Here is a 23232-nt window from a genome sequence, read left to right on the forward strand (position 1 = left end):
TGTTAATCATACAACGGACATGAGCTCTCCTTCACTTTCATTAATATAGCTGTGTCACACAGGAAAATTAACTCGTTTTTAAATGGCTAAATTCTCATGTGTATTTAGCAAAATAATAGCAAGTAATATTCTTCCTCGTACGTTAATTCTCCACGGACTTTTAATTTCGATCACATCTTTTCGCACACCCTGACAGTTTCCACAGTCAGTTCGCATCCACTTTCTACATAATTATCCGGCGGATTAAAATTGCCGTGTATTTTTTCAGTCGACATTGTTGAAGAAGAAAGCACTTACTTCGGAGCTGTACTTTAAACCTTGTGTTCCATTTCATTTTCGGCGAAAAGTAAGATAACATTTAACGCTGTTGAACCGGTTAATCATACAACGGATATGGGCTCTCCTTTACTTTTATTAATATAGCTGTTCTACACAGGAAAATTAACTCGTTTTCGAATGGATAAAATAAAAAATATATTATACACGTCTCGCTACCCTCCTTCTGGTAGTCTCACACGCGAGAAAGAATATGACAAACGATATAAATACTACAAAATGTACAGAGACAGGCGTCTCGGCGCCTTATAGCGAGATACTAGATACATAAAGTTTGGTCTCCTTTCTTGCTAATAATAGCTCACACGCGATAATTTACAATAAGGTACAACTTTTATCCAAAGCGCAAATAATATTTCGCTATACGGTTTTAATAAATATTGCTAACGATACGCGTATATTGTTATAAATAACGTATGTGTGTGTGTGTGTGTTTTAGTGTATGCGCGAGAGAGGGATGGGTGGATGGATTGTTAATCTAATTGTTTGCAAAGTTATGAATAGTATAATCTTACTGTTACATCGCCGACTGAGATTAACAATTTAAAATGTCGTAACAGCGTTTCTTCAGCCCTCTATAACCCAATTATTATTGTAAAATTTTGTTGCGTCGTTGATTTTACTCTTCAGCAAAATTATCTTATACTGGAAACCGGCTGATGTCCGTCGGAACAATCTGGCTGGGTTGAGAACCGGAGGGACAATCTTTTGCGTCGGTGCCGCAATAATTTCTTTTAGCCTTTCGCGCGCGCCACTGTTTAGCAGTCCAGTAAGACAGTTGTTAAAATGCATGAAAAATCATTGTTACTCGATGAAACAATTAAAAACTGGGTTATACAGGGTTTAAACGGACGACTGCCCGCCTCATGTAAAAAATGCTAGTCACATTCGTACAGTCTGCAAATATATATATATATATATATAATTTCTTGTCGCGCGCAGAATGCCGTAGATCTCGATACTTGATTAAAAAAAAGAAAACAATATACGCATCTAAAACGATACTCGCATTTTTACGTACAAAATGATGAACCGGATAACATCCTTTTAGTAGCCCCACGGAGAGTACGTCCAATATAAATAACGATATAGGCTCGTAAATCAATCGGGGTCACTGGGAATATATATATATCTTAAATAGATTTGAGAAGTAGACCGAAATCGAAGTTATTTACAAAGACGTGAAATCAATCCTATATACAGGAATGACAATTCCTTTCATGCGTGTGTGATGCATCGATCGCCGAGATCTGGCCGAAAGTGACGACGCAACCAAAAATACGAACAGTCGATGTCTCTCGTTTTAAAGAACCCTTAAGTAACAGTAACGGAAGAATAGGCGGATCATTCGATTCTATCGATAAGTACAGCGCGACGTTTCATCTCGTATGTATCATTCTTTCACGTTGCGATTTGCGATTGCGGCCGACACGCCGAGGCTTCTCATCGTCTCGCTCGGCGTTTTGTCGGGAAACGGTGCATTGCGTATAAACGGTACGATCTCTTCGCGATCTCCTCTGTCCATTTAGAATAAGGCTGTCGAGTTTACCGTAGCCATCGATAGTAACTGTGTCTATAATCTGTATACTTAGGAAGCAGATGTATGTCGGAGGATGTTACTCATACTCTCATTCAACGTGCTTGTGCATCACCCAGCTTTTCAATTTCGATTAGCTTGCTTTACAAAAATTGAGTTAGAGAGCGAGCGAGCGAGCGAGCGAGAGAGAGAGAGAGAGGGGGGGGGGAGAGAGATAGAGAAAGAGAGGGAGAGACACAGCAACGAACATAAAATTACTCTCAGCAGTTTGTTCGAGTCTCTTGATCGCTAGGTAATGCTATACCGTACTTAAGCTACTGGCATTGAATCCTGAGACAGTTGTCCTCTTGTACCAAGTCTTACGATCTTCTGCAGCTGCATTTTCTTTTCTCTCCTCTTTTAAGCATACGTTTGCGATAATACCGCCTTCCTTATATCTCAATCGTGTGCACGTTACACAACGTCGCTTGCGGTACAAAGCGCGTTGAAAATAATGCGAAAATTTCTCGACAATTCAAGTCTCTTCGTTTCACCGTCTTCCTCGGTGAACAGCTATAAAAACTTAGCTATAGTTATAAAAAAAAAGAAAGAACCGATAGGACAACCAATATGGGTCGATTGTTAATTACGAGGACGAGGAGGAGAGTACACATTTCGTCGTTTGAAATAAATTAGTTTCATTTGGTCATACGCCTAGCATACTGGCACTTCGCCCACTCGTTGTACGTACAAAAGTAACGAAAGCGCGCGTCGCAGTCTCGTAATGTACACGCCGTTTAAAACCTAATTCGCATATATTAATTTACAAAAGGGAGAAACTATTCTTCGAACGACCTGGCTCAATGACAATATCTCCTCGTCGCCTGTTCGCTATTTTCTTCTGTTCCTTTTAGCGTTAGCCTTAATTTCGATACATTGCACTTAAATGTATTCACGCGCGCGTGATCTCTTTTTACGTCTAGTAATTGCCACAGGCTGTAAATACGGCTTCCTTCCCCCTATTTCCACCTAGTGTTTTACCTCAAATGATCCGCACTAAGATTTCTGCTAATCAATGATATTATGCCCTCGATCGTCAAACGACAATACTCTCTCGTTCGATTTTCCAGTTGGGGTACACACACTCGATATACACACGATACATATTTCACCGTCGCGTTTCTCGACACGACAACGCATCGCGTGTGCCTACAGCGCACGCAGGCGAGTCCTCTTCTTAACAACTACTTATTATCAGCGGGAGCTCGCGACACGATCATTCTACTATTCACACAGTCGGATAATACCGTGCACATCGGCGCGTTATGACGCGATAGAAAACGTTTAGTCGTAAGGCATCGAATCGATTCGCGCTCCGTCTAATTCGCCACCTCGTTAAACCGGGGATAGTCGCGCGCGGTGCGCGATTGATGCCGCTTGTAAGAGCGATAATATAAACATCTCCGACTTTGTTATCAAGGGAAAAACCGAAACTGTGCCGGCAGGAAAGAGAAGAAAAAAAAGAGAGAAATTATCATCTGCACGATGAAAAGATCGAGAGAGATTCGTTTCGTAGCGTTCGTGACGTGTATTTACGATCCAATTATCACGACAATAAATGATAAACGGGACTAACTAAAAATCGCGCAAGTATTCCCGGTGTAACGTTAGTTAAGTATACTTATACATTCGCAGCTACTGCTCTCGTCTAGAGTCGAGGATACGTACGATACATTAAATAGCTTAAAATTTTATTGCTAGTTAATTTGACTGAGATTCCAATTTTTGTTATATAAATCGTCGCAATCAATCATTCGCGTTCGAGATAAAGAACGACAAACTAATCGAAAGAAATGGATATGGCATCGCAAAGCGAGCTTAACGATACGATCGTTTCTCTCGTCGAGTATAAAGTATTTACAATAATTTACCATTATATTATAATAATGGATCTCTTCATTAAACGCGACCATAAATTATTACATATAAACTCTTGAAAAAATCAGAAAATTATAGAAACGCACTAATGCATCTTTTGCGAGAGAAAAAAACCCGCCGCGGCTGACCCTTACGTGTGCGTGCGCTCGTGCGACACACGCACACATAAAAAGGTATCACGCGGCGCGCCGGTGTATTACAAAGTCGTCAAAGCGCAACGATTACGATACTCGTTTTGACTTGTATTATGTTAAGTATGCATTATTATATTGCACGACGGTAAGGCAATACCGCGAAATAACTTTCCATTCCAAAGATCAAACACTGCATGTTTGTAAAGTACATTACAAATATATGACTATATATGTTAGGCTCGAGTCTAAAATTAAATTTCGATTTATCAAACAACGGAGGTTCGGATTGACAAGTTTCTGATTTGATTGACACAAGTCCACGTAGTCAACGGGGATTGATTATCAAAATCCGCGTTCTTAGCGCCGCGGAGGGAAAAAGACAGATGGAGAGTGAACATGTATAGTAAAAATATAAGAGCTTAACATATATACATACATATGAGGACGCGCACAGGTATACATATGCATATGTATATACCGAATTGATCGTTTCTCTTAAATATGTACTAGATACATACTGTTTACCTAAATCTTCATAAATGTTAAATAAATTTACGAATCGTACGACGACGATCCATGATCGTGGGCGGGACTCGGTGGTGTTGATGGATTTGAGCTATTGTTTGAAGCTATCGAGTGTCTAGGACTGCCACCAGACGGATGCTCCTATAAAAACAAATACAAATGTATGTTTTTTGCCTATGCACACCATTTTAGAGTTGCAAATCTATTTTTTTCAGAATCGTACGGTATGTAGATAAACTCAATGGGTAACTTAATTCCTCGTGTTGCAACGATATAGTCAATAGTACAAAGTAACACACCTGTGGTACAGCTAATTACCTTGTTGTGTAAAGATGCGATACTGCCGAGAGAGAGCGGAGTGTGTGAACGCAAATGTACCGATTCGGAATCAATTTGGTCCACCGGAGTGCGCGGTAAGGAAGGAGGCGTGGCAGTTGGCCGTGGTGGCGCGGGACCTCTTCGTGATGTTGTCGAGCCTGTATATACATTACGTCTGATTAACCGGGAAAAATGCAGCAACGATTGGGAAATACGTATTCCACGCGTTGCAATTTCTTTACAACATTAAAAATATGTGAGAAACATAAGCTCGGCCACGTGTCGCATGTGCCTGCATCAATTTACCGTTGTGCGGTGAATATCCAGAGTTTCTTGACATATGCGAGCTCAGACGTCGCGCGTCGGAAGGGGGATGCCTAGGAGGCAGTGGCGCTGGCTTGTTGGGTGTCTGAAGCGTAGCGTCGTACAACTACACAGAAAAAGTGAAATGGAAAGGGCGATCGACACGTATTTCTTTGCCTCATTGAAATTGGATTTGCGATAGGAAACTGCTGCGATCCAATTCGTTTGACGAAAAACGTACGACTCGCATTACTTACTCTTTGCTGGCTACTGTGAAGATGAGAACTACCGTGATGACTCGTGTGTTGCTGATCAGCAGTTTCCAATGTCGTAGGCAAATCTAATAAACGTTGTATCTACGACAATGAAATATACTTGAAATGTGCTTGCACGAATGCACGATATGAATATACATAACAAATTGAAATTAGCAAACGCCAAGAGATCTATCTTTTAAAACCCATCCAGCTCGTCTACGTATCATCCGCTATATAATGTACGATAATAATTGTCGTTTACTGAATCCAAACTTTGGGGCTTGACACTTTTTACGCACCTGTATCCCATTTCCTGGACCCATGTGACTAATATGATTGAAATTTGTCGGCGCAGAAATCATTTTCGAACGTCTGTCCGTGGGACGTACGGCTCTATTGCCCTCTCGCAGCGAAAATCTTCGTCGTGGCCTTGTCATTTGTCTACCGCTCGCGTCCAATGGCGTCAGATTCAATAGTTCTCCTAGAGTTACATGTTTATTAAACCAATCGATCCAACAGGATGGTAAGTAAATGTTAAACCAAGGGTTAAAAGTGTCGTCTGTATTGCGCACAATGGACACTTACGCTGATGCAGATTGCTGAGATAAATAACATACGGCATGTCATTTATCACGCAAGACGTAAGAGTGCCCGAAACGTTCAACGGTCGGGCTCGTTTCACGTTAAGCGTTTGTAACCAATCTCCGGATGTGCAGTCAAACACGTCGATATGAGTCTCGCTGTACACTAAAAGATATCCCTCGCAATAGCCTGAAATCGGAGACAAACAATTCGCAACACGAGTGATAGTTTCCGTCGCCAGTGCTAAATAACCGAACAAGTAATAAATTATTCGACCATATCTAGCGGAAATGTTATGACGAAAAGTATTACCTCAGCCAGGATACGAATCTGGACCCTCCCTACACCCTGGCTGAGGTAACATTGTTCGTTGTAAAATTTTCGCCGGATATGGTCGAACAATATTACTTAAACAATTTGTAAATAGAACGAGAACGGTACGAGATTTTGAGGATTTTTCAGTGTTTCCGACGAGAGTGTCACGATCAGTTAGACATAACGTTGCGGTGGTAAACACTTACTAACTGCCGTAGGAACTGCAGGATACATTATCTCTCGATCCCGACTCTTTCTTCCCTGACTATCAACGTACACTGCTAACGTATGGAAGACTAATAAGAATTCACCGCGTGCCAGCTCGATGCAACGTAGCGCATCCACGGCACTGTAGGTGAGGAAACCCAAAAGCGTATTCTCAGCGTGGACCAAAGCTGGAGCAAGCGTAAGGAGGTCTCGATAAAGTTGCGATACGGGACTGGGCGACGATACAAGGGACACATTTGTTTTATATTATACTTACAAATAGGGTGATGATCTCCTAAAATGCTGTAAATGGAAAAACCAGACGGATAACCAACGCATAAGCGACCCTCGGAGAGAACTTGTAAGGTTTGTGCGTGACACGGTAACATTAATTCGCGTATACGTTTATGCCTCGTTTTCGTACGTGTTATTTCGTAGATGATGATTTGCGATGCGTTCTACAAAAGAGAAGAAGTAACGCATTTACAAACGGCGCTACATACGTCGAAACGTGCGTATTATATGTACGCTACGTATGTAACGTAGAGTAACAATCGTGCGCCCTTACTTGTTTCTTTATTGCAACGCATAAGCAATAATTAAGCGGATTACGACGCACTACTCCAGTCGTTAACGTGATGCATCCTTTAGTTTCCGCTACTTTAATCCATTCGACCTCGTCTCCATCCAAGGCACGTACTGGAACCAGCCGTACATGACGTTGCTTACCGCTCAATACCACAATCAATTGTTCCTCAGTAACATATTCAAGAAGATATATCTTTTTTCCTTCCCCGACTCTTGCAATTTCTGCAAATTTATTCAAATTTACACTCAAGTATATATATCGTCAGATATAATTGCTTAGCTTAATATACATATTTGCAAACGAGTTGAGCTTTAAAGTAGCTCTAAAAAATAAGCAATTTTGGGGATTTTTTAATAATAAACCTAGCAACTTGTAAACCTGCATATGTATTTGTTATTATTTTATCATCATTTCTACCGCCTTTCAGACTTGTCTTGGTTTGATGACTCACCACTACGATCTAAATCTAAGCAGAAGAGACCTTCCTCTGTACCAATGACTAGACGATCCGGATCAATAATTGCTCCTGACATGACATTTTTAATGAAAGCCAAGGTATTGTCCAATAGTTCTTTCGCTCTAAAAATCTACAAAAGAGGACAATAATACATTAATATGGTGTTAATAGCGTCTTGACATTTATACTCATAAAAAGTGACATTTACAGCTTTCCGTTGATAATAATTAAAGGTATGAAAAAGAGAGTAAAAGAAAATGGCAAAGGGAAAGACAAAGAAGAAATATGTCGTTACAATATTTGCAATTATTAAGTATATACCGTTGTGTTTGGAAGATTGTTTCTCTTTAAAATTCTATGAAGCTCGCTTAAGGCTACCACCCATTTTGTTTTTTCGCTCTCCGTATCCGCCAACATTAATGTATGATTTCTCAATCCAGGAGGCTCCAATAACGACGTAGTTATCTGAAGAAAAAGTAAGACAATTTGTGCCATTTCCAAGCAAAAACGAAATACAATATACAATAGAGGAAGAGTCTACTGTGGCCGGACGATAAAAATTTGGCATTACCCTAAATATACACGGAATGTCCTTCTTTGTAGCGTGTATTACGTCAGAATCGCGAACGGAGCTGACGCTGAATTCTTCATCTCTCATATCGAGAACTTGCGAAACATACACAGACGGCAAGGCATTGCGATCTTGCGAGATGTCGTAGAGAAATAATTTAAAGTCGCAAACTACGACGAATTGACGCACCCAACCCTTCTTGACACCACCCATTTTTGGCACTTTGACATATCCTTCGTACGCAGTACCTATTCCACGTGTAGGATCGATCCCCAGTGGTCGTTTCGCTGGAACAAGCATGTCGCGAATGTTATATGACAAGAAACTAGCAGCTTAATATATAAATATAAATTTTGGCACGCTAGAAGGGCGAGCTTTTGACTTGGGTTACTTACTTTGATCATGGGGCACAGGACACATCGGAGGTACTTTGTCGCAACAAGGCATATGGCAGGCGAAGCCGCACACTTCGCACACGACTCCTTGCCTCGTTAAACCGACCATCAAAGACGTGCAGTGATTACACTTTGTAGGCGCTGAAAACGTCCGCACGAGAAATTGGTGTGACTTAGGCTTTGGTTGCAAATTGGCTTGACCGTGAGTGGACGAAGATTTGTTCAAAAGTTCGTGGGATAATGGCGAAGTTGGATCCTAAAAGGAGAAAAAAGAAACTGTAGGAAAAGAAGTAGAACTAAGAGCGTAATGTATATTACACAAAGCACGTTACAATCTACTATTCGTTATTCGAAATAGTTTTACGTATGTACTCGTATATCACACGTGTAAAAATAAAATCATAGTAAACATAAAATGTGCGCGTGTCAAGATACTTACGATACTAAGTTCAGACAGATTACTCTTGCTGCTCGTGATACTAGGTGCACGATTGTCCTCGATGTCACCTTCCACACTGTCGACGCTTCCATGACGCGTGCTACTTGTCGTTTCTTTAAGGAAGTGCTCGAGATACGACATCTGCGATGTAGGACGTTCTAGAACTAATGAGAGAAACGAAGATCGGATAAGCAAGCGTGCTGATGATAGGGGAAAGTTACAAATGTAAAATATTTGCGAACATGGGAAAAATAACACCACCGTCCTAGCGCTAGGATTTCAGCGACATGTAATATCTTACCTGAAAATACGGTAAATCTCTTAGCACACTTGTACATTTGTCAAGTATACATGCTTTGAAGATTATTTAGACAAGAAAAAGGTAGTAATTGCGTGCGTGTTTCTCTGATGTCTTTGCGTCAGAGATACATGTCAGGAAAAACAAAGATATACGGCTCGGTCATGGTCAGAGAGGTCGTCCGACGTTTTACAATAAGTTTTCGGGATATTCGTATGTATCATTGCATAGATATTCGTGCATATCGTTCCTTTGTGTTTCCAAAATTTATCATACAACGTCGGACAACCTTTCCGTACCTTTCACGACTGTACACTTCAACCATTCTCTTATGAAAGGTGAAGTTGCGCTGGAGGAGGCAGCTCTCAAGTGTTACAAGTCTCAGCTGGTTTTTACTGCCATGTAAAGCGAAACAATTCACACACATCTGTTAATCCATTGATTAAAACACGATCAATCGAGTTGAATAGAGATATTATTAAAGCTAACTGTATCGTCACGAAAAAAAAAACACATTTACAAAATCCACCAACGATACTGCAACTCGAACTAGGGTGATATCGGACACATCAACGTCTGCTTATTATAAGCTTCAAAGGCGATGCAGTGCTACGTTTTACTCCTCTCGGGCTTTTCCCCAAGAAACCGCGATACGGGAAATAGAGTAGTAAAGAAACAGAGAGATAAACCATGGCGCTGCATCGTGTAATTAGCAATTAAAATATCCAATCCAAAGTCGCTTTTTTTGCTGCCACATCATTTACCGGGCGGCGATACGATGGAGACGGCATTCTGACTGATGAACGTGTTGACTGGAACGAATCTAGTTAATAAGCGACAAGTCGTGATGCGGGGGGCACGCATTACTGGTAGGGGTGACGACGGCTGATGTACGATGATACGTTGGGGTTTGGTGCTAACGATGTTTGGAGATTTGCTTGTAGTATCGCTGGACGAGACAGCTGTCACAAATATAGTTTGAAGATGAGCAACAAGAGGCCCCACACGCAGCTCGTTACGCCAATAAACAGAGGCACTTTGTAGTCTAGAAAATCAGAATCGCATACCGTACTGGAGAATCGAGTTACTATGCTACATAGATCCCAGTAATACCGATCTCTATAAATTCGTACTTCGTACATTGATATGAGACAAGTTTAATGCACTCAACGTGTCAAGCGACAGATCTTCCTTCGCGCTTTCTAGAAAAGGAAACGCATTTTTTTCCCCCCAGTCTAGAGAGATTCAAACAACGCACACGATTGATTTTGATTATTCCACGTAAATAACGATCTGCGACGGCAAATATCTCAATAATTGTCCTTTAGATAATATGTGGTGATAACAAAATACGTGTAATTAACTTTGTTTCTTTTTTTCGTAACGTTAAAATTTCTTCTACCGACTGTATCTGTGAAACTGTATCGGTGCAGGGAGCAGAGATCGTTCCAAAGTATGTTGGAGATATACAAATATGTACTTATATTAGAAATATAAGAAATATACACGCTAATAATTCATTTCGTTTGTCACACAATTCTGATTTTATGCGCAATGAGAACGGAAGTGGATTAAGATATTTTAGATGAGACCGAAGCTAATTGTGTTTCTGATAACATTTCCACGTCAAGTGACGAGTGAAATAAGTATTCAAGAGAATTACTGGCAGCTCAAACCGATCGGCTATGACATCGCCTCTTTTCCCTTGCTAGCGTTCAGGAGAAACTCGTGAGACGTACTCGTCGCACAAAGTACATCTTGTTGAGGAAGAAACAGCACGAATTCTAAGTTTTATGTTCGCAGTCAACCAGAAATGTTGTACTGGTAAATGCAGATCGAATTTGGACAAGAGTAGTAAAAGAAGCAGAGACGCAGTATATGAACAAAGTATTGGAGACGGGACAAAATCGTAAAGAAGAAACTGTTGAGTACGCCCGTAATCTTATCGACGATCTTATGGCTTGAGAAATAAAAGTAATTATTGGGGGAAGGCATCGTTGATGTGTTTCAACATCGTTTCTCAATAATTATGTGCATATTTTTATAGCGCCTCCATAACTTTACTCTCTAACTAGACCGTATAAAATTCTACAAAGGGATTACTGTGCCAGATACTGTGATGCGTTACTCTCCTCTCTAATAAAAGTTATTTATACTACAAAAGTCATCCTCTCGGAGATTACACATGCGTAACATTTTTTAATTTGATCCCGTCTTGAAGACCCATTGATTGACAATACTTTTCCGGCATGCGTTTAACGATTCTCTTCATTCTTCCGCAATTAAAAATATTTGCTCAAACATTATAGCATAATTGTAACTTGGCAAATAAATACTATTGCCTATGAAAAAAACGAAAAAAAATATCAATATGTGGTATTCCCACAAAACTACATTGGTTCGAAGATATGCATGCAAAAGCTGTCACTGTGAAAGTGCAAGTGTAACTATAAAGGGATTTCAATAAGATTAGAATAGCCCCAGTAAAATATTCCATGTGTTGTGTGCGCGTGTGCGTGCATGTGTACGCGCGCGCATCAGTAACTTCTTTACAGTACGAGACTAGAATTTAAAACAGATTCAAACACTTGTATAGAGATCAACAAATCTACCAAATATGTATACAACATGTACAGCTGCGACTTGCAGAACAAATGTAGACGCAATGTTTCCATAGCGATATAACAAACGGACTTTTGTGCATTTCTCGCTTTCCACATTGTCAATTGAAGTGTACTTACAGCCATCCCCGGTATCGAGACGCGCTTGCAGCTCTTTTACTTGCATATCTTTCCGTTTCAATTCGTGCGACATGGTATCCAATCGCTGCTTGAAATCTCGTAATTCCCTAAAAAGGAAAAATAGAATAAGAAAAGCGAGAACAAAGGTATCCGATCTGTGTTATCGTTTGCAACTTGTTTTTTTTAAATATTTTTTTCGTCAATTCTTTCTCAGTGAAAATTACTTTTGCGCAGCTATCAGATCCGAGCGAGTCTTGGTGAGCTCCTCGGAAATCGCTTGCTTCGCCTGTATTTCGCTTTGCAAGGAGCTCTGCAAATTCAAAAGCTCCATCTTATCGAGCTTCTGCGACCGACGATTTCGCCAATTTTTATCCGCCATCGTGGTACCACTTCCAACACCGCTCACTCCGCCGGAGTGTTTTAAGAATTCCAATTCTTCCGTCATTTTCGTAGCCAAGGCCTGTAATCGAAAAACAATAATTTTCCCTCTTTGCAAATAAGCTAAAAAAAAGTCTCCTCAATGTATGTATATACCATTATCGTATCTCGAAGGATGATAATAAATATTCCAGGCCGAATGAAAAAGTAAATGTACCTGCAAATATCCACGAGCGTCTTTCTCATCCGACACCCACTGAATGATCTCGGTAATCTGAGCTTCCCACTGCGCGATAGCTTCTTTCTTGTTTCTCAGCTCCTCATATTCGTCCTCCAACTGCCTTCTCTCACCTTGCAATCTGTTAACGCTGTCGGTAAGGGCACCGAGCTCCAATACAAGCTTCTTGTTTTCTTCAACTAGCATAATCTTTTCTCTCTCGTGACGTCTATTCAACTCGCTTATAGTTTCTTCACTGTCGGTGATGTTTTCCAATCTCGCGGCATCCAATTTCTCTTTGGTGAGCTGCACCTCCCTTTCCAATAGCTCTCTTCTAGCTTCCGCTTCGTGCAATTGTTCCTGCAGACTTCGAATCTCAAGGTTAAATCTGCTTTGCTGTTGAGTCAAGTTTTCGTTATACTGAACTTCAAGTTTTTCAACTTCCGCCTTTAGCCTGTTAATCTCCTGAGTGGCCAATGCGTGATTCGCACTGGCATCGTTCCCAAGAGAACGTTGCCTAATCTTCTCCGTCTCCTCTTGCATCTGCTTGCAATATTCCTCGCTGCGCTCTCTCAATTTCCTCTCTTTGCCAGTTTCCGCCATCGCTTCATCGATTCTATTCTCCAACTCTCTACGCAGCTTCTCGGCTTTCCGAATATCGTGGCGTAAAGTATCGACCTTCTGCATCGCGACCTCCAACTCTTCCTCCTTGTCTCGAACCTGTCTCGATAACTTTTGCTTCTGCTGCCGCAGCTCGGATAATTTGTCCGACACTTCCGTATATTCCGCCATCGCGAGTTTACGTTGCGTGAGCGCATCCTTCAATTCTTTGTCCTGAAGCTTCAATTTCTCCTGCACGTCCAGCTTGTCCTTGATAGCTTCATCCTTCTCCGTACGTAGACACCGAACTAGCTTCTCAAGTTCCCGGAATTTCGTCATGTCACCGTTATCTAAAGTTCGTAATTCGCGTGGAACTTCCATCGACTTCAACTGCGACTCCAACTCTGTACGGAATAAGAAGATATTAACGCCGTGAAACACACACACATACGCAGAACGAATTATCGACAATTCAAACTCGTAACGTTACCACAATTGCGTTTCGTAAGCGTATTTATTTCATCTTGAAGTTTTCTGGTCGCATTATTAGAATCCGGCGAGATACCAGGCGAAGTGTGACTAATACTCGATTGATTTTTCATATCATCAATAGTTTGTATCAGTCGTGCATTTTCTTCCTCTAGTATCTGCATGCGTTTGTCTGTCTGTGTTAGGGCAGAAATACAACCCAGATCCGATATGCAACTGCAATGTTAAAAACCGAAGTAGATAAATTGTATTGCTGATAAACGACGGTCGATTCAACGTGTAACAACAGGCTATCCGTGACTCGACTCGCCCACTATTTTATAGCACGCCGTGGATACGGTAATCAATTTCAACGAGAGTGACATCGCTGTCGAACTATTTTTAGGATCAAATCGACTTTATATTACGTTCGCGCTAAAAACAATATTGCCACCACCAACTCTGAATCGAGCTGGTTAGCGAGAATCAACGTAATACAAACGACGTAAGAGGCACCGAAAGACTAATATGCAAGAGATGTGCGATTTGTTACGAAAATATTTACGAAACAACAGATTCAATTAGATACAAGCGCATCTCTCGCCGCACCGTACCCGCTTTATTTATTAATAGCAATTGTTACTCGGATCATATGATTTTTACTTCTACAAGTCGTCCTTGTATCACGAAACTAAAGAAATGACGGAGCGTTAATATTCGTGGGCGTCGAATCGACGTGTATATACACACAATGTAAATATGACAGAAAGAGAAGATTACGTTTCGTACCTTCCTTGCGTGAAACTAAAACCAACAAATGGCAAATGAAGCGCGGAAAAGGCAGAATTTGCGGCTGGTGGAACGGCATCGGAAGTGCGAACGTCGGTGTCGTCAACGTCAAAGTTGGACGTGTCGCTGGGCGATGAAACTTCAGGAATGTATGGCGCAGTGCTGTCTCTCAGCGTATCCCAATCGACTCCGTCGAACCAAGGATGTTTCTGCATTTGAAAAGACAGGATATATTGATTACAACACGCTCTGCCGTAAATTATCGCAGCGAGAATTACCTTGAAGTCGTCGATTCCGTTTTGTCCTAATCTAAATTCAGAGCTGCAAATCAACTTCCGCATCAGATCTTTGGCTTCTTCAGAAACATCGTACATGGTGTCCGTAGGAGGGAAGTCAAAACAATTCTGCAAAAGAGAAACGTTACTGAGCGTCGTGCCAACAAGCAAACGCTTCGTTAGAATCTACATTCGAGGGTATATTACCTTGTGATTCATAATTTTTCCATAAGTCTCGACTAGAGATTCCGCGTAGAAAGGCGTCTCGCCATAGAGCATCTCGTACATACACACCCCAAGAGACCACCAATCGCACTCAGGGCCATACTGTCCCTGACCGTCCTCCATCGCCTAACAAGTAACCGCATTAGGCACAATACAGATTCGATAAAGTACGCGACTTCACGCGTACGCAAAAGGGAGAATGATACGACGTGTATCCGGAAAAAAAGTGATGGAATACCCTAAGTATCTCTGGTGAAATGTAATCCGGGGTACCAACAGCGACGTTACTTTGCACCGTACCATCCTCGAACAGTCGCAAACAAGAGCCAAAGTCAGCTAATCTGATATGACCATTCGCGTCCAGTAAAACATTATCGGGCTTAATGTCACGATGTACATAGCGCAAGTCATGTATAGAACCTATAGCTAGCACCATCTCGGCTATGTAGAATCGAGCCATGTCCTCGGGCAGACGATCCTCGAATTTGCTCAGTAACGTCAATAAATCTCCTCCGCAATAATAATCCATGACCAGATACTGCGGGAGAAAGCAACGGTCAGACAATTGTCGCGAGTGGTCGCCCATACAGCGCCGAAAGATTGCAGAAACATCGTATACACCTTTCACTGCAACATTGTAACATTGCATGGAGATTGCGAAATGTTTCAGGAACGTTGTTGCAAGCTTGCAGCAACATTGAAATGTCCTCCCTCAGACATCTTAAAATGTAACAATGCAGTAATGGCACGGTGCAATGTATTTGTAATATTGATTTCATTATGCGTTATTTATATATAAATATACAGGACACTTAAAATTTCAATAGGTTGTTCGGAAAGTTCATTTTAAATTTCCTACATATGTATAATATATAGGAAATGCCTCTGAATCGTCCGTGCAATATTACATTGCAATTTGCGATGTTGCAATGTTTCTGAAAGCTTTGGTGCTGTTTGGGCGAGGCCAACGATCTCTCTTTCGTACGCAACGCAAGGCGAGTTTTACCAAGTTATTGTCATCTTGAAAGGCATAATGCAGATTCGTGATCCATCTGCGATCACCGTACACCAACACGTCCCTTTCTTCTCGAAAGCACGCGGTCTCGGCACGCTTCAGCATCTCCCACTTGTTCAGAATCTTCATGGCGAACACCTTGTCCGAGCCGCGCATTCTCACGACGCATACTTCCCCGAAAGCACCTCTACCAATGACCTTGACGATTTCAAAGTCCTCCCGCGTCAACTGCCAATTCTTGATGCACGAAGCTATCGGTTTCACTGCAAAAGAAATCAGCGGATGTAACTGACGGTGCGTGTGTGTGTTTGTGTCGGGTACACAGGAGGTGCAAGGCCCGGTCTACAATGAGTTGTGATTCGTTAATCAGAAGTCGGAACTATATGTTGTTCCTTTTCCTTTCTAGGTGGAAGAAAAAGGTCCATCATATAGTTCTGACTTCTGACTAACGACTCATCATAGACTGGGCCTAAGAATCGAGATGGCAGAATTGCCATCTCGCCGAGGCGAGATTCGTGAGGGACGGTCGCTCACCGAACTCAATAAAGTCGGAAACAGTCTTCTCACGGCGTAACGAAGAATTGCAGCATTCGTCGTAGAGCACGAGCAAAACGTCGATAAGCGACTCGATCGAAATTTTGTGACTCGCCCGGCCGCTTTGGGCAGAACCGCCAATGAACAGCTCCTCGAGTTGGTGTAATTTCCCTCCTATGCCTAGACAGAAGAAAGTTTCTAAATCGGGTGTAAATTAACAGACGGCGAAAGGTGAGAATAAACGTGCGCGTCCGCACACACGCGTTATACAAATGTATCGCAAGATATGGCGATCTCTTTTAAAATTGTCCCTGGTACAATATCGGCGCGTCTTGTTACCGTTGTTGGGAAGTTCTTTCGACATAATGTCGGGAGGAAGATGGCCATAAAGGTATCGCGACGAGTCTGACATGTCGCCTTGTCGACAGGGCTGCTTTTTACAATCCACAGCTGACACTTCCATTATTGTTGCACGCCTTTGCCTCCTTATACCACATTGTTACGTTTCGATAGAACTTCTGCGATAATCCTGCAACGAGAAAAGCGACGTCTTCAACAGTTCTCACGCGTTAGCGATCACCCGCTGGTGACTCTTTAACAAAAAAAAGATAAGAATGTATTCCACGCGAGGTAGCTCAATTTCTCTTTACACCGAACAGCCGCGTTTCCGTTTCCGAAATCAAAGATTACGAAGAAAAGAACAAGGTGATAAAGGTTGAAAAAAAGCGCGAGAAATTTGGAAAAAGCAGGAAAGTAAAAAAAACAACTAGGACGAGCAGGCGTACTGAAAAAAAAGAGAGTGGCTTGTGTAAAAGTACAAACGCTTTCTTTCTCTCGCAGGAACTCGGCTTACAACTCCGCTCCGGTAATATCGGATTTCTGGCGAGGCCGAGGAGAGGCGGCCTGGGAAAAAATTCCGTCGGTCGGCACGCGAAAGAATGCGCGGAACAATGGGAACTCCCCGTCCTTTTCTCACCGCGGGCACCCGCGGGCACCGTCGACGACGACGCGAGCGCGGAACCCCCGCAGTTTCCGTCCGTCGCGCTCGCGGGACCGCCGTGCCGGGACGGACTCGCGGTTGGAAATTACGTAACCGCTACAAAGATAGCCGAAATATCCGTGCGAAAACGTGCAACAGGAGAGACACGTCTAGAGAAAAAAAGCACGGGGGGTAAAAATAGTGCGGCCAGATAGGCGTATTCGCCAACGGAATTCGGGGTTCGATCAAATCGGCGGGGCGGACCGTTTCCGCGGCGCGGTGGGGCGCGACGCGACCGAGCCGCGCGGCCACGCGCGACCACGCGCCGCCGCCGCCGTCGGGGGCGTCGGGACGACCGAGGCGACGCTGGGCCTCGTCGTCGCGAGCGCGGCGGCCCGCGGTGTCGTCCCGGATTACCGATTTATAACCTCGCCGCGACAAACCACACTGCCATTCGCGAACGGACTGGCGTGACGTGAGGGTCTCGCCGTCGCGCAGGAAGCCGTTCCGCGCGCGCGAGAGAGAGACAGAGAGAGAGAGAGAGAGAGAAAGAGGGTGAAGCCCTCGGCGATTCCGCGCGACGGTCACGTCGACACACCTGGGTGTACCTGGCGGGACGACGCGTCCCCGTTTCCAATCTCTTCCTCAATCGTTTATCACGCGCACCATTTGGTTATCGCAAACCATCTTGTACGTACAGCCATCTCCGAAACACCAACAATTCGATTGACCCCCTAGCAGGCCCCCTCGGAAAAAATATGGCAGCTCTACGTCATTGAACGGAACACTGACAATCGGAACGTAGATGGGTGTGTGGCGACTAGTAAAGTCACTAGATATATATATCTAGTGACTTTAGCGACTAGTAGTTGCCCATCTATACAACGACGTTGTTCATGGTCGTTGGTGGCGCTGTCCGACGGGACAGAATTAATGTAACAGTCGTTTGCAGTCGTTCCTTACCTCGCGCACGCTCAAGACAGGCCATCTTGACGTGCCTTGATACTCTCTAATAAAGTTTATATTATACTCGTACGAGTGAGTACTTATTGCCGCCTTGCCGAGAAACCAGCCTACGGCAGTAGAAGCTTGTGTGGCGCTTCAGCCTGGGCTTTCGCATATATTTAAGCCCACAAGTGGTGACCCCGACGTGATCGCGCATCCGCGCGTTTCACGCTCGCATCGGCGGCTTCAGAGAGCAACGACGGGACTCAGGGCATCCCCCAGCTTCCTGGGCGGACCTGCAGCCCTCGGGAGGACCTCAATCACGCCCTGCAAGCTACGAGGATCCCCCGGACGGCCCAATTTGTGGCGGCAACGACGCTGGGCGAGTCCATTATTGGGCCTTCCCGAAACTTCGGGCGGGTCCACCGTCGACAAGTGAGCAGCGACGGAGGCCATATTGGGTGACGCAAGAAGAACGCACCCTGAGTCAGTGCACGAGTCATCCCGGCGGGCGCGCATTCCCGCGCAACCGTCCCGGCGGACGTCTTCGCGCCGGCAAGTCATCCCGGCGGGCGCGCAGCCATCCCGGCGGACATCTTCGCGCCTACGCAGTTGTACCTGCGGACGCGCACACCACGCAGCGCACTGGACCATACCGACAGTGCACGGGACCACACCGTTGCGCACGAGGACCTTAACCACGGGACGCAGCGCGCAAGCAGCCCCTGGCGCGCGCATGCAACGCGGCATCGAGGTACACCCCTGGCAGTGCATCCAGCAGACACCGCCGTCCGGCGGGACGCAGGACAGCGCAGTTCGCCTCTTCTCGTCGACGTCTCGAGTCCGAGCTCTACCTCCTTTGAGGGACGATGCCGCTTCAAGAGCTTCGAGACCGTTGAGGCATATGTTTTGCCTCGTCCTGGTATTTCTCCTCAGTTTTTTATCTTTTTTCTCATTTTTTTCTCGGATCCCGATACGCGTCTCATAATTTCAATATGCCCGACGACGCGCGCATAGAATCCTACCGGGTGCCGAAAATTCCGCCCTTCTGGCGTCAGGCCGCGGAAGCATGGTTCGTTCAAATCGAAGCATCGTTTCGATCAGCGGGTATCACTGTAGATCGTACCAAGTCCGATTGCCTGCTTACCGGCATCGACGCGGAGACAATCGCTCATGTCTTAGATTTAGTCACGGCGGACCCACCGCCGGAAAATCTGTACAAGCCGCTCAAAGATCGGATACTCGCGACGTTCGCGGTTTCACCGGAAGCCCGTTTACATCAACTTCTTAAAGGTCAGGTTTTGGGGGATCAGAGACCCTCTCACCTGCTAAATCACATGAAACAGCTCAATGGCGGGCAGTGCAGTACTACCGTCTTGAGATCTCTGTTTATCGAGCTTTTGCCCGACGCACATAAAGCCATTTTGGTCGCGACTAATGAACCTGATCTGCAGAAATTAGCAGAAATCGCGGATAAACTCGCGGACATTAACGGTCCCAGTTCCGCAGTCGCCGTTGTCGCGCCTAACAAAGAATCCAAAGGCGCTCGTCCTAAAGCTCCCTTGAGCACTGACGAGCGGATCGATAAGCTTACCAAGCAAATCCAATCTTTGAGCACCTCGGTCGCAAAATTGCGCCGAGATAGATCTACCTCCCGCAAGCGTAATAATAAGCGTGGTGATGAAGCAGCTAAGTCTGATGATAAGACAGGCTACTGTTTCATTCACCGTAAATACGGGAAAAAAGCCACGTCCTGCCGCAAGCCTTGCTCGTGGAAAGATGACGCGGCGGAAAACTAATTCGCGCTCCCCGCGAAGAGACGGTCGGGGATGCCGGGCACAATCAAAGCCGTCTTCATGTTTTTGACCAGATCACGGGTCAACGGTTTTTGGTAGACACGGGCGCGGAGATCTCTCTCCTCCCAGCGTCCTTACGCGAGAAACACGCCCTCGAAACTCAAACTTTTTGCAGCGAACAATACTTTAATAGATACGTTCGGCGAGCGTCGTCTTACTTTAGATCTTGGCTTGCGGCGTCCTATTACGTGGAATTTTCGCGTAGCGAACGTGCCCTTTGCGATCCTCGGTGCAGACGTGTTGACACATTACAAATTAGTCGTCAATCTGCACAAACGTCGTCTGGTCGACAGCGTTACGTCGTTGTCGTCGTCCGGACAGATTTTGACGGTTCCAGAAATTAAAATTTCGGTAGTCAATAACGATAATAAATTTGCGGACATCCTTTCGGGATTCCCCGAGTCGCGGTCAGGCGCTGTCGCCTGCCGCATGTGCTGTCGAACATCACATTTCGACTAACGGTTCTCCCGTCGCTGAGAGGCCACGCCGGCTACCCCCCCCCCCCCCCGATAGGTTAAAGGCAGCGAAGGCTGAAATTAAAAGGCTGTCTGAATTAGGCATCTGTAGGCCGTCCAGCAGTCCTTGGGCTAGTCCAATCCACCTCGTCCGCAAGGGTAACGGTGATTGGCGGTTGTGCTCCGCTGGGACGGAGACGGGGGGTGTGTGGGACTCGCCCTCCCTGTACCCCAGGCAATTGACGACCTGGGGCCAGCGTGCAATGGAGGGCGCCTACCGCACTAAAACCACCGGGGGTGGACTTCTCTGCGCTATTGGGAACTGCCCGGGTATCGCAACGGCATTACTGCCCGACAGTCCCCGCGCCGCGCGTTAGCTCGCGCACCTCTGCGCCCTGGTATTCGGGCATGGCCCTGATAAGGGCCTTCTCCTTAAGCATGGCCCTGAGAAGGGCCTTCTCCTCAAGTTTGCGACGGGGGTGCCACCAGGCCTCCCGCCGCGCCCCCTATTTGTTTGTGGGGGGCGGATGGGTCACGGGTATCCCAGCCCGTGCCCACCCCCATAGGGTCCCAGAACCTCTCTCTCCTCCCCTTTTAGTCGCATTTTACGACAGGCAGGGGCTACCCCGGGGCTATTCTTCTAGCGGCACCCGTACGCCTAACGTTGACACACCTGGGTGTACCTGGCGGGACGACGCGTCCCCGTTTCCAATCTCTTCCTCAATCGTTTATCACGCGCACCATTTGGTTATCGCGATATGATAATATTCCAACACAAAGCTTTACCTGCTTAGCCCTGGTGTCCGCGTCAGACTAAAGCCTGCAATAAATTTAGTGTACTTCGAATTATTAAACTTGTAAATACGCTTTCGCCTGTAACTTAACCGCTCCTAATGAACGACATGTAAGTTCTCGTTAAAGAGGCATTTTCTAGAAAAATAATTATTGAATTTTGTTAATCCTAGCACATATATGCGTTGTTATGGATCATGTTAATAATTTCGCCAGAATACGCGCTCCTAGTAAAGGTACTTACGTCAACAGCGGCGGAGAGACTGTATTATCTGAATTACTCAATCACTGACACAATTTTCGTCTTCGACTGTGACAGGCAGTTCTTACACTTGTGACATCAGAGATTTCAGAGATTATAACGATTATAGAGAAAGACATAATTACCATTTCGCACATTCACAACATATTTATTAAAAAAATATAAAACTTTGTTACAATCAAGCGATGAAAAGTCTTATCATTATTACAGAGTTGTATTATTCAAATTCCTGTATCCAAGTGTCAGCTGTTATATTTAAAACTCATGATGCTCGAGTGATACAGTATAATCGACATTAGGAGAATAGAAAATGGTCCTTAGAATTTTTAGATTACAAACATGCAAGCTTCCCGTGGAATGGGAAATTATCTCTTTCTTTTTGTTTAATAAACAACACGTCGCGCTTTACAGTAATTGTTCGTAAAAATTTTCTTTACGTATTCCGTTGCGTCTATTAAAAATTAGGCTAATTAAAATCGTGTTCCTCATTATGTGCGCCTTTTTTTCGTCGTCAAAGCCTTTTGCAATTTGGTGTAGATCGCATAACGCTTACAATTAGTGACGAACAGAGAACCTCTGTATACAATTATATACTGATTAGCATAAATCACTTTCTCCGATCCAACGTCTCTGTGCGATATTAGACTAGCAAATGGATTCTTTCCGCAATACAAATACTCTACCTTCCTATCCAGGATGGTATCGATTCTTTTAATCTCGCTTTCTAAGTACAGTCGTGTGTAACATGTTAAAATGAACGGACAATTTTGATTCGCCAATAGCCGTATGAACTCCGACCACGTTTCTTCAAAGAACCCAATTTGCAGTTTATAGATCTGAACATCCACGTTAAATGCTACGACCAGGTCTGGTTTCACGAACGACGGATCGCGCACATAGTCCTCGTACAACATTTTGTGAAATCGAAATGAATATTCTTTCTGTCGCGATTTATAGCAAACACGTTGAGAGGAGATACATGTTAACTGCGGCCCTATCATTACAATCATCAGTGATGATATCTCTTGTCTTTATCATATAATTAATATCTTATTATAAACGTAAACATTATATATATATAAATATTTATATATAGTATATAACATATTACAACTATTATTAATAATTTATTGTTATAATTTATTATAACAATAAATTATTGTGCAGGACAATTGACATTAATTATAACAATAAAAAATAGCTGCAAGGATTATAAATATACAAGCCCCACATAGAATGGTCTAGTATTTTTCTTTACAAACTAAGCTAGGTTTGTATATATGCTTAAATATTGATTTGTGAATGTAACTCTATCTTCACTATCATTCCTGTGCGGTTCTAGAGCACAAAATGGATTTCTTCCATTATAATTGCAAGTTATCAAGTCAGAATTTACACTACTGTTTATATAATTTTGTACCCTTTCGGGACCACCTTTAGTAGAATAAGTTAATATAAAGGCACAATTTAAGTTCATAATTAGGTTTAATTCATATCGCCAAGTGAAAATACACGCCTTAT

General features: G+C 43.8%; 3 protein-coding genes across 7 annotated transcripts; 1 reads left to right on the forward strand and 2 right to left on the reverse strand.

Annotated features, from left to right (window-relative positions):
• Positions 1-394: 394 nt before the first annotated feature.
• On the reverse strand, positions 395-18176 carry LOC105558676 (serine/threonine-protein kinase Genghis Khan). 5 transcript variants are annotated; one of them, XM_012006493.1, is made up of 27 exons: positions 18100-18176; positions 16762-16951; positions 16423-16602; positions 15880-16151; positions 15112-15411; positions 14856-14999; positions 14652-14777; positions 14374-14582; positions 13607-13821; positions 12517-13520; positions 12146-12381; positions 11922-12028; positions 9945-10142; positions 8883-9046; positions 8444-8699; positions 8049-8335; positions 7799-7942; positions 7472-7607; positions 7000-7241; positions 6709-6889; positions 6431-6619; positions 5913-6098; positions 5627-5808; positions 5328-5426; positions 5074-5197; positions 4768-4925; positions 395-4590 (listed from the first exon to the last, which is right to left on the reverse strand). In XM_012006493.1, exons 2-27 carry the CDS (start codon positions 16883-16885, stop codon positions 4477-4479), a joined length of 5577 nt encoding a protein of 1858 aa, XP_011861883.1. In that variant the 5' UTR covers positions 16886-16951; positions 18100-18176; the 3' UTR covers positions 395-4476. The 5 variants fall into 5 exon arrangements, with proteins under 5 accessions (XP_011861883.1, XP_011861882.1, XP_011861881.1 ...); XM_012006492.1 differs by having other exon boundaries at positions 18010-18153; XM_012006491.1 differs by having other exon boundaries at positions 18000-18153.
• Positions 18177-19341: 1165 nt separating this feature from the next.
• LOC105558680 lies at positions 19342-20145 on the forward strand. Its single transcript, XM_012006498.1, has one exon. It carries the CDS (start codon positions 19342-19344, stop codon positions 20143-20145), a length of 804 nt encoding a protein of 267 aa, XP_011861888.1.
• Positions 20146-21333: 1188 nt separating this feature from the next.
• On the reverse strand, positions 21334-22782 carry LOC105558678. The gene has a single exon (XM_012006496.1). The coding sequence runs from the start codon at positions 22719-22721 to the stop codon at positions 22200-22202; it is 522 nt and encodes a 173-aa protein (XP_011861886.1). The 5' UTR covers positions 22722-22782; the 3' UTR covers positions 21334-22199.
• Positions 22783-23232: the final 450 nt, after the last annotated feature.

This window comes from Vollenhovia emeryi, unplaced genomic scaffold (assembly GCF_000949405.1).
Source record: "Vollenhovia emeryi isolate VEMERY1.0 unplaced genomic scaffold, V.emery_V1.0 DF939323.1, whole genome shotgun sequence".
NCBI classification, from domain to species: Eukaryota; Metazoa; Arthropoda; class Insecta; order Hymenoptera; family Formicidae; genus Vollenhovia; species Vollenhovia emeryi.

Coding starts and splice junctions, on each gene's coding strand:
- LOC105558678 (XM_012006496.1), bottom strand. CDS start 22,721: ATGATTGTAATGATAGGGCCGCAGTTAACATGTATCTCCTCTCAACGT.
- LOC105558676 (XM_012006493.1), bottom strand. CDS start 16,885: ATGGAAGTGTCAGCTGTGGATTGTAAAAAGCAGCCCTGTCGACAAGGC. Junction 8,336..8,443: donor TCCTGTGCCCCATGATCAAA/GTAAGTAACCCA, acceptor TGCTTGTTCCAG/CGAAACGACCACTGGGGATC. Junction 6,099..6,430: donor TGCAGTTCCTACGGCAGTTA/GTAAGTGTTTAC, acceptor CTCCGATTTCAG/GCTATTGCGAGGGATATCTT.
- LOC105558680 (XM_012006498.1), top strand. CDS start 19,342: ATGCCCGACGACGCGCGCATAGAATCCTACCGGGTGCCGAAAATTCCG.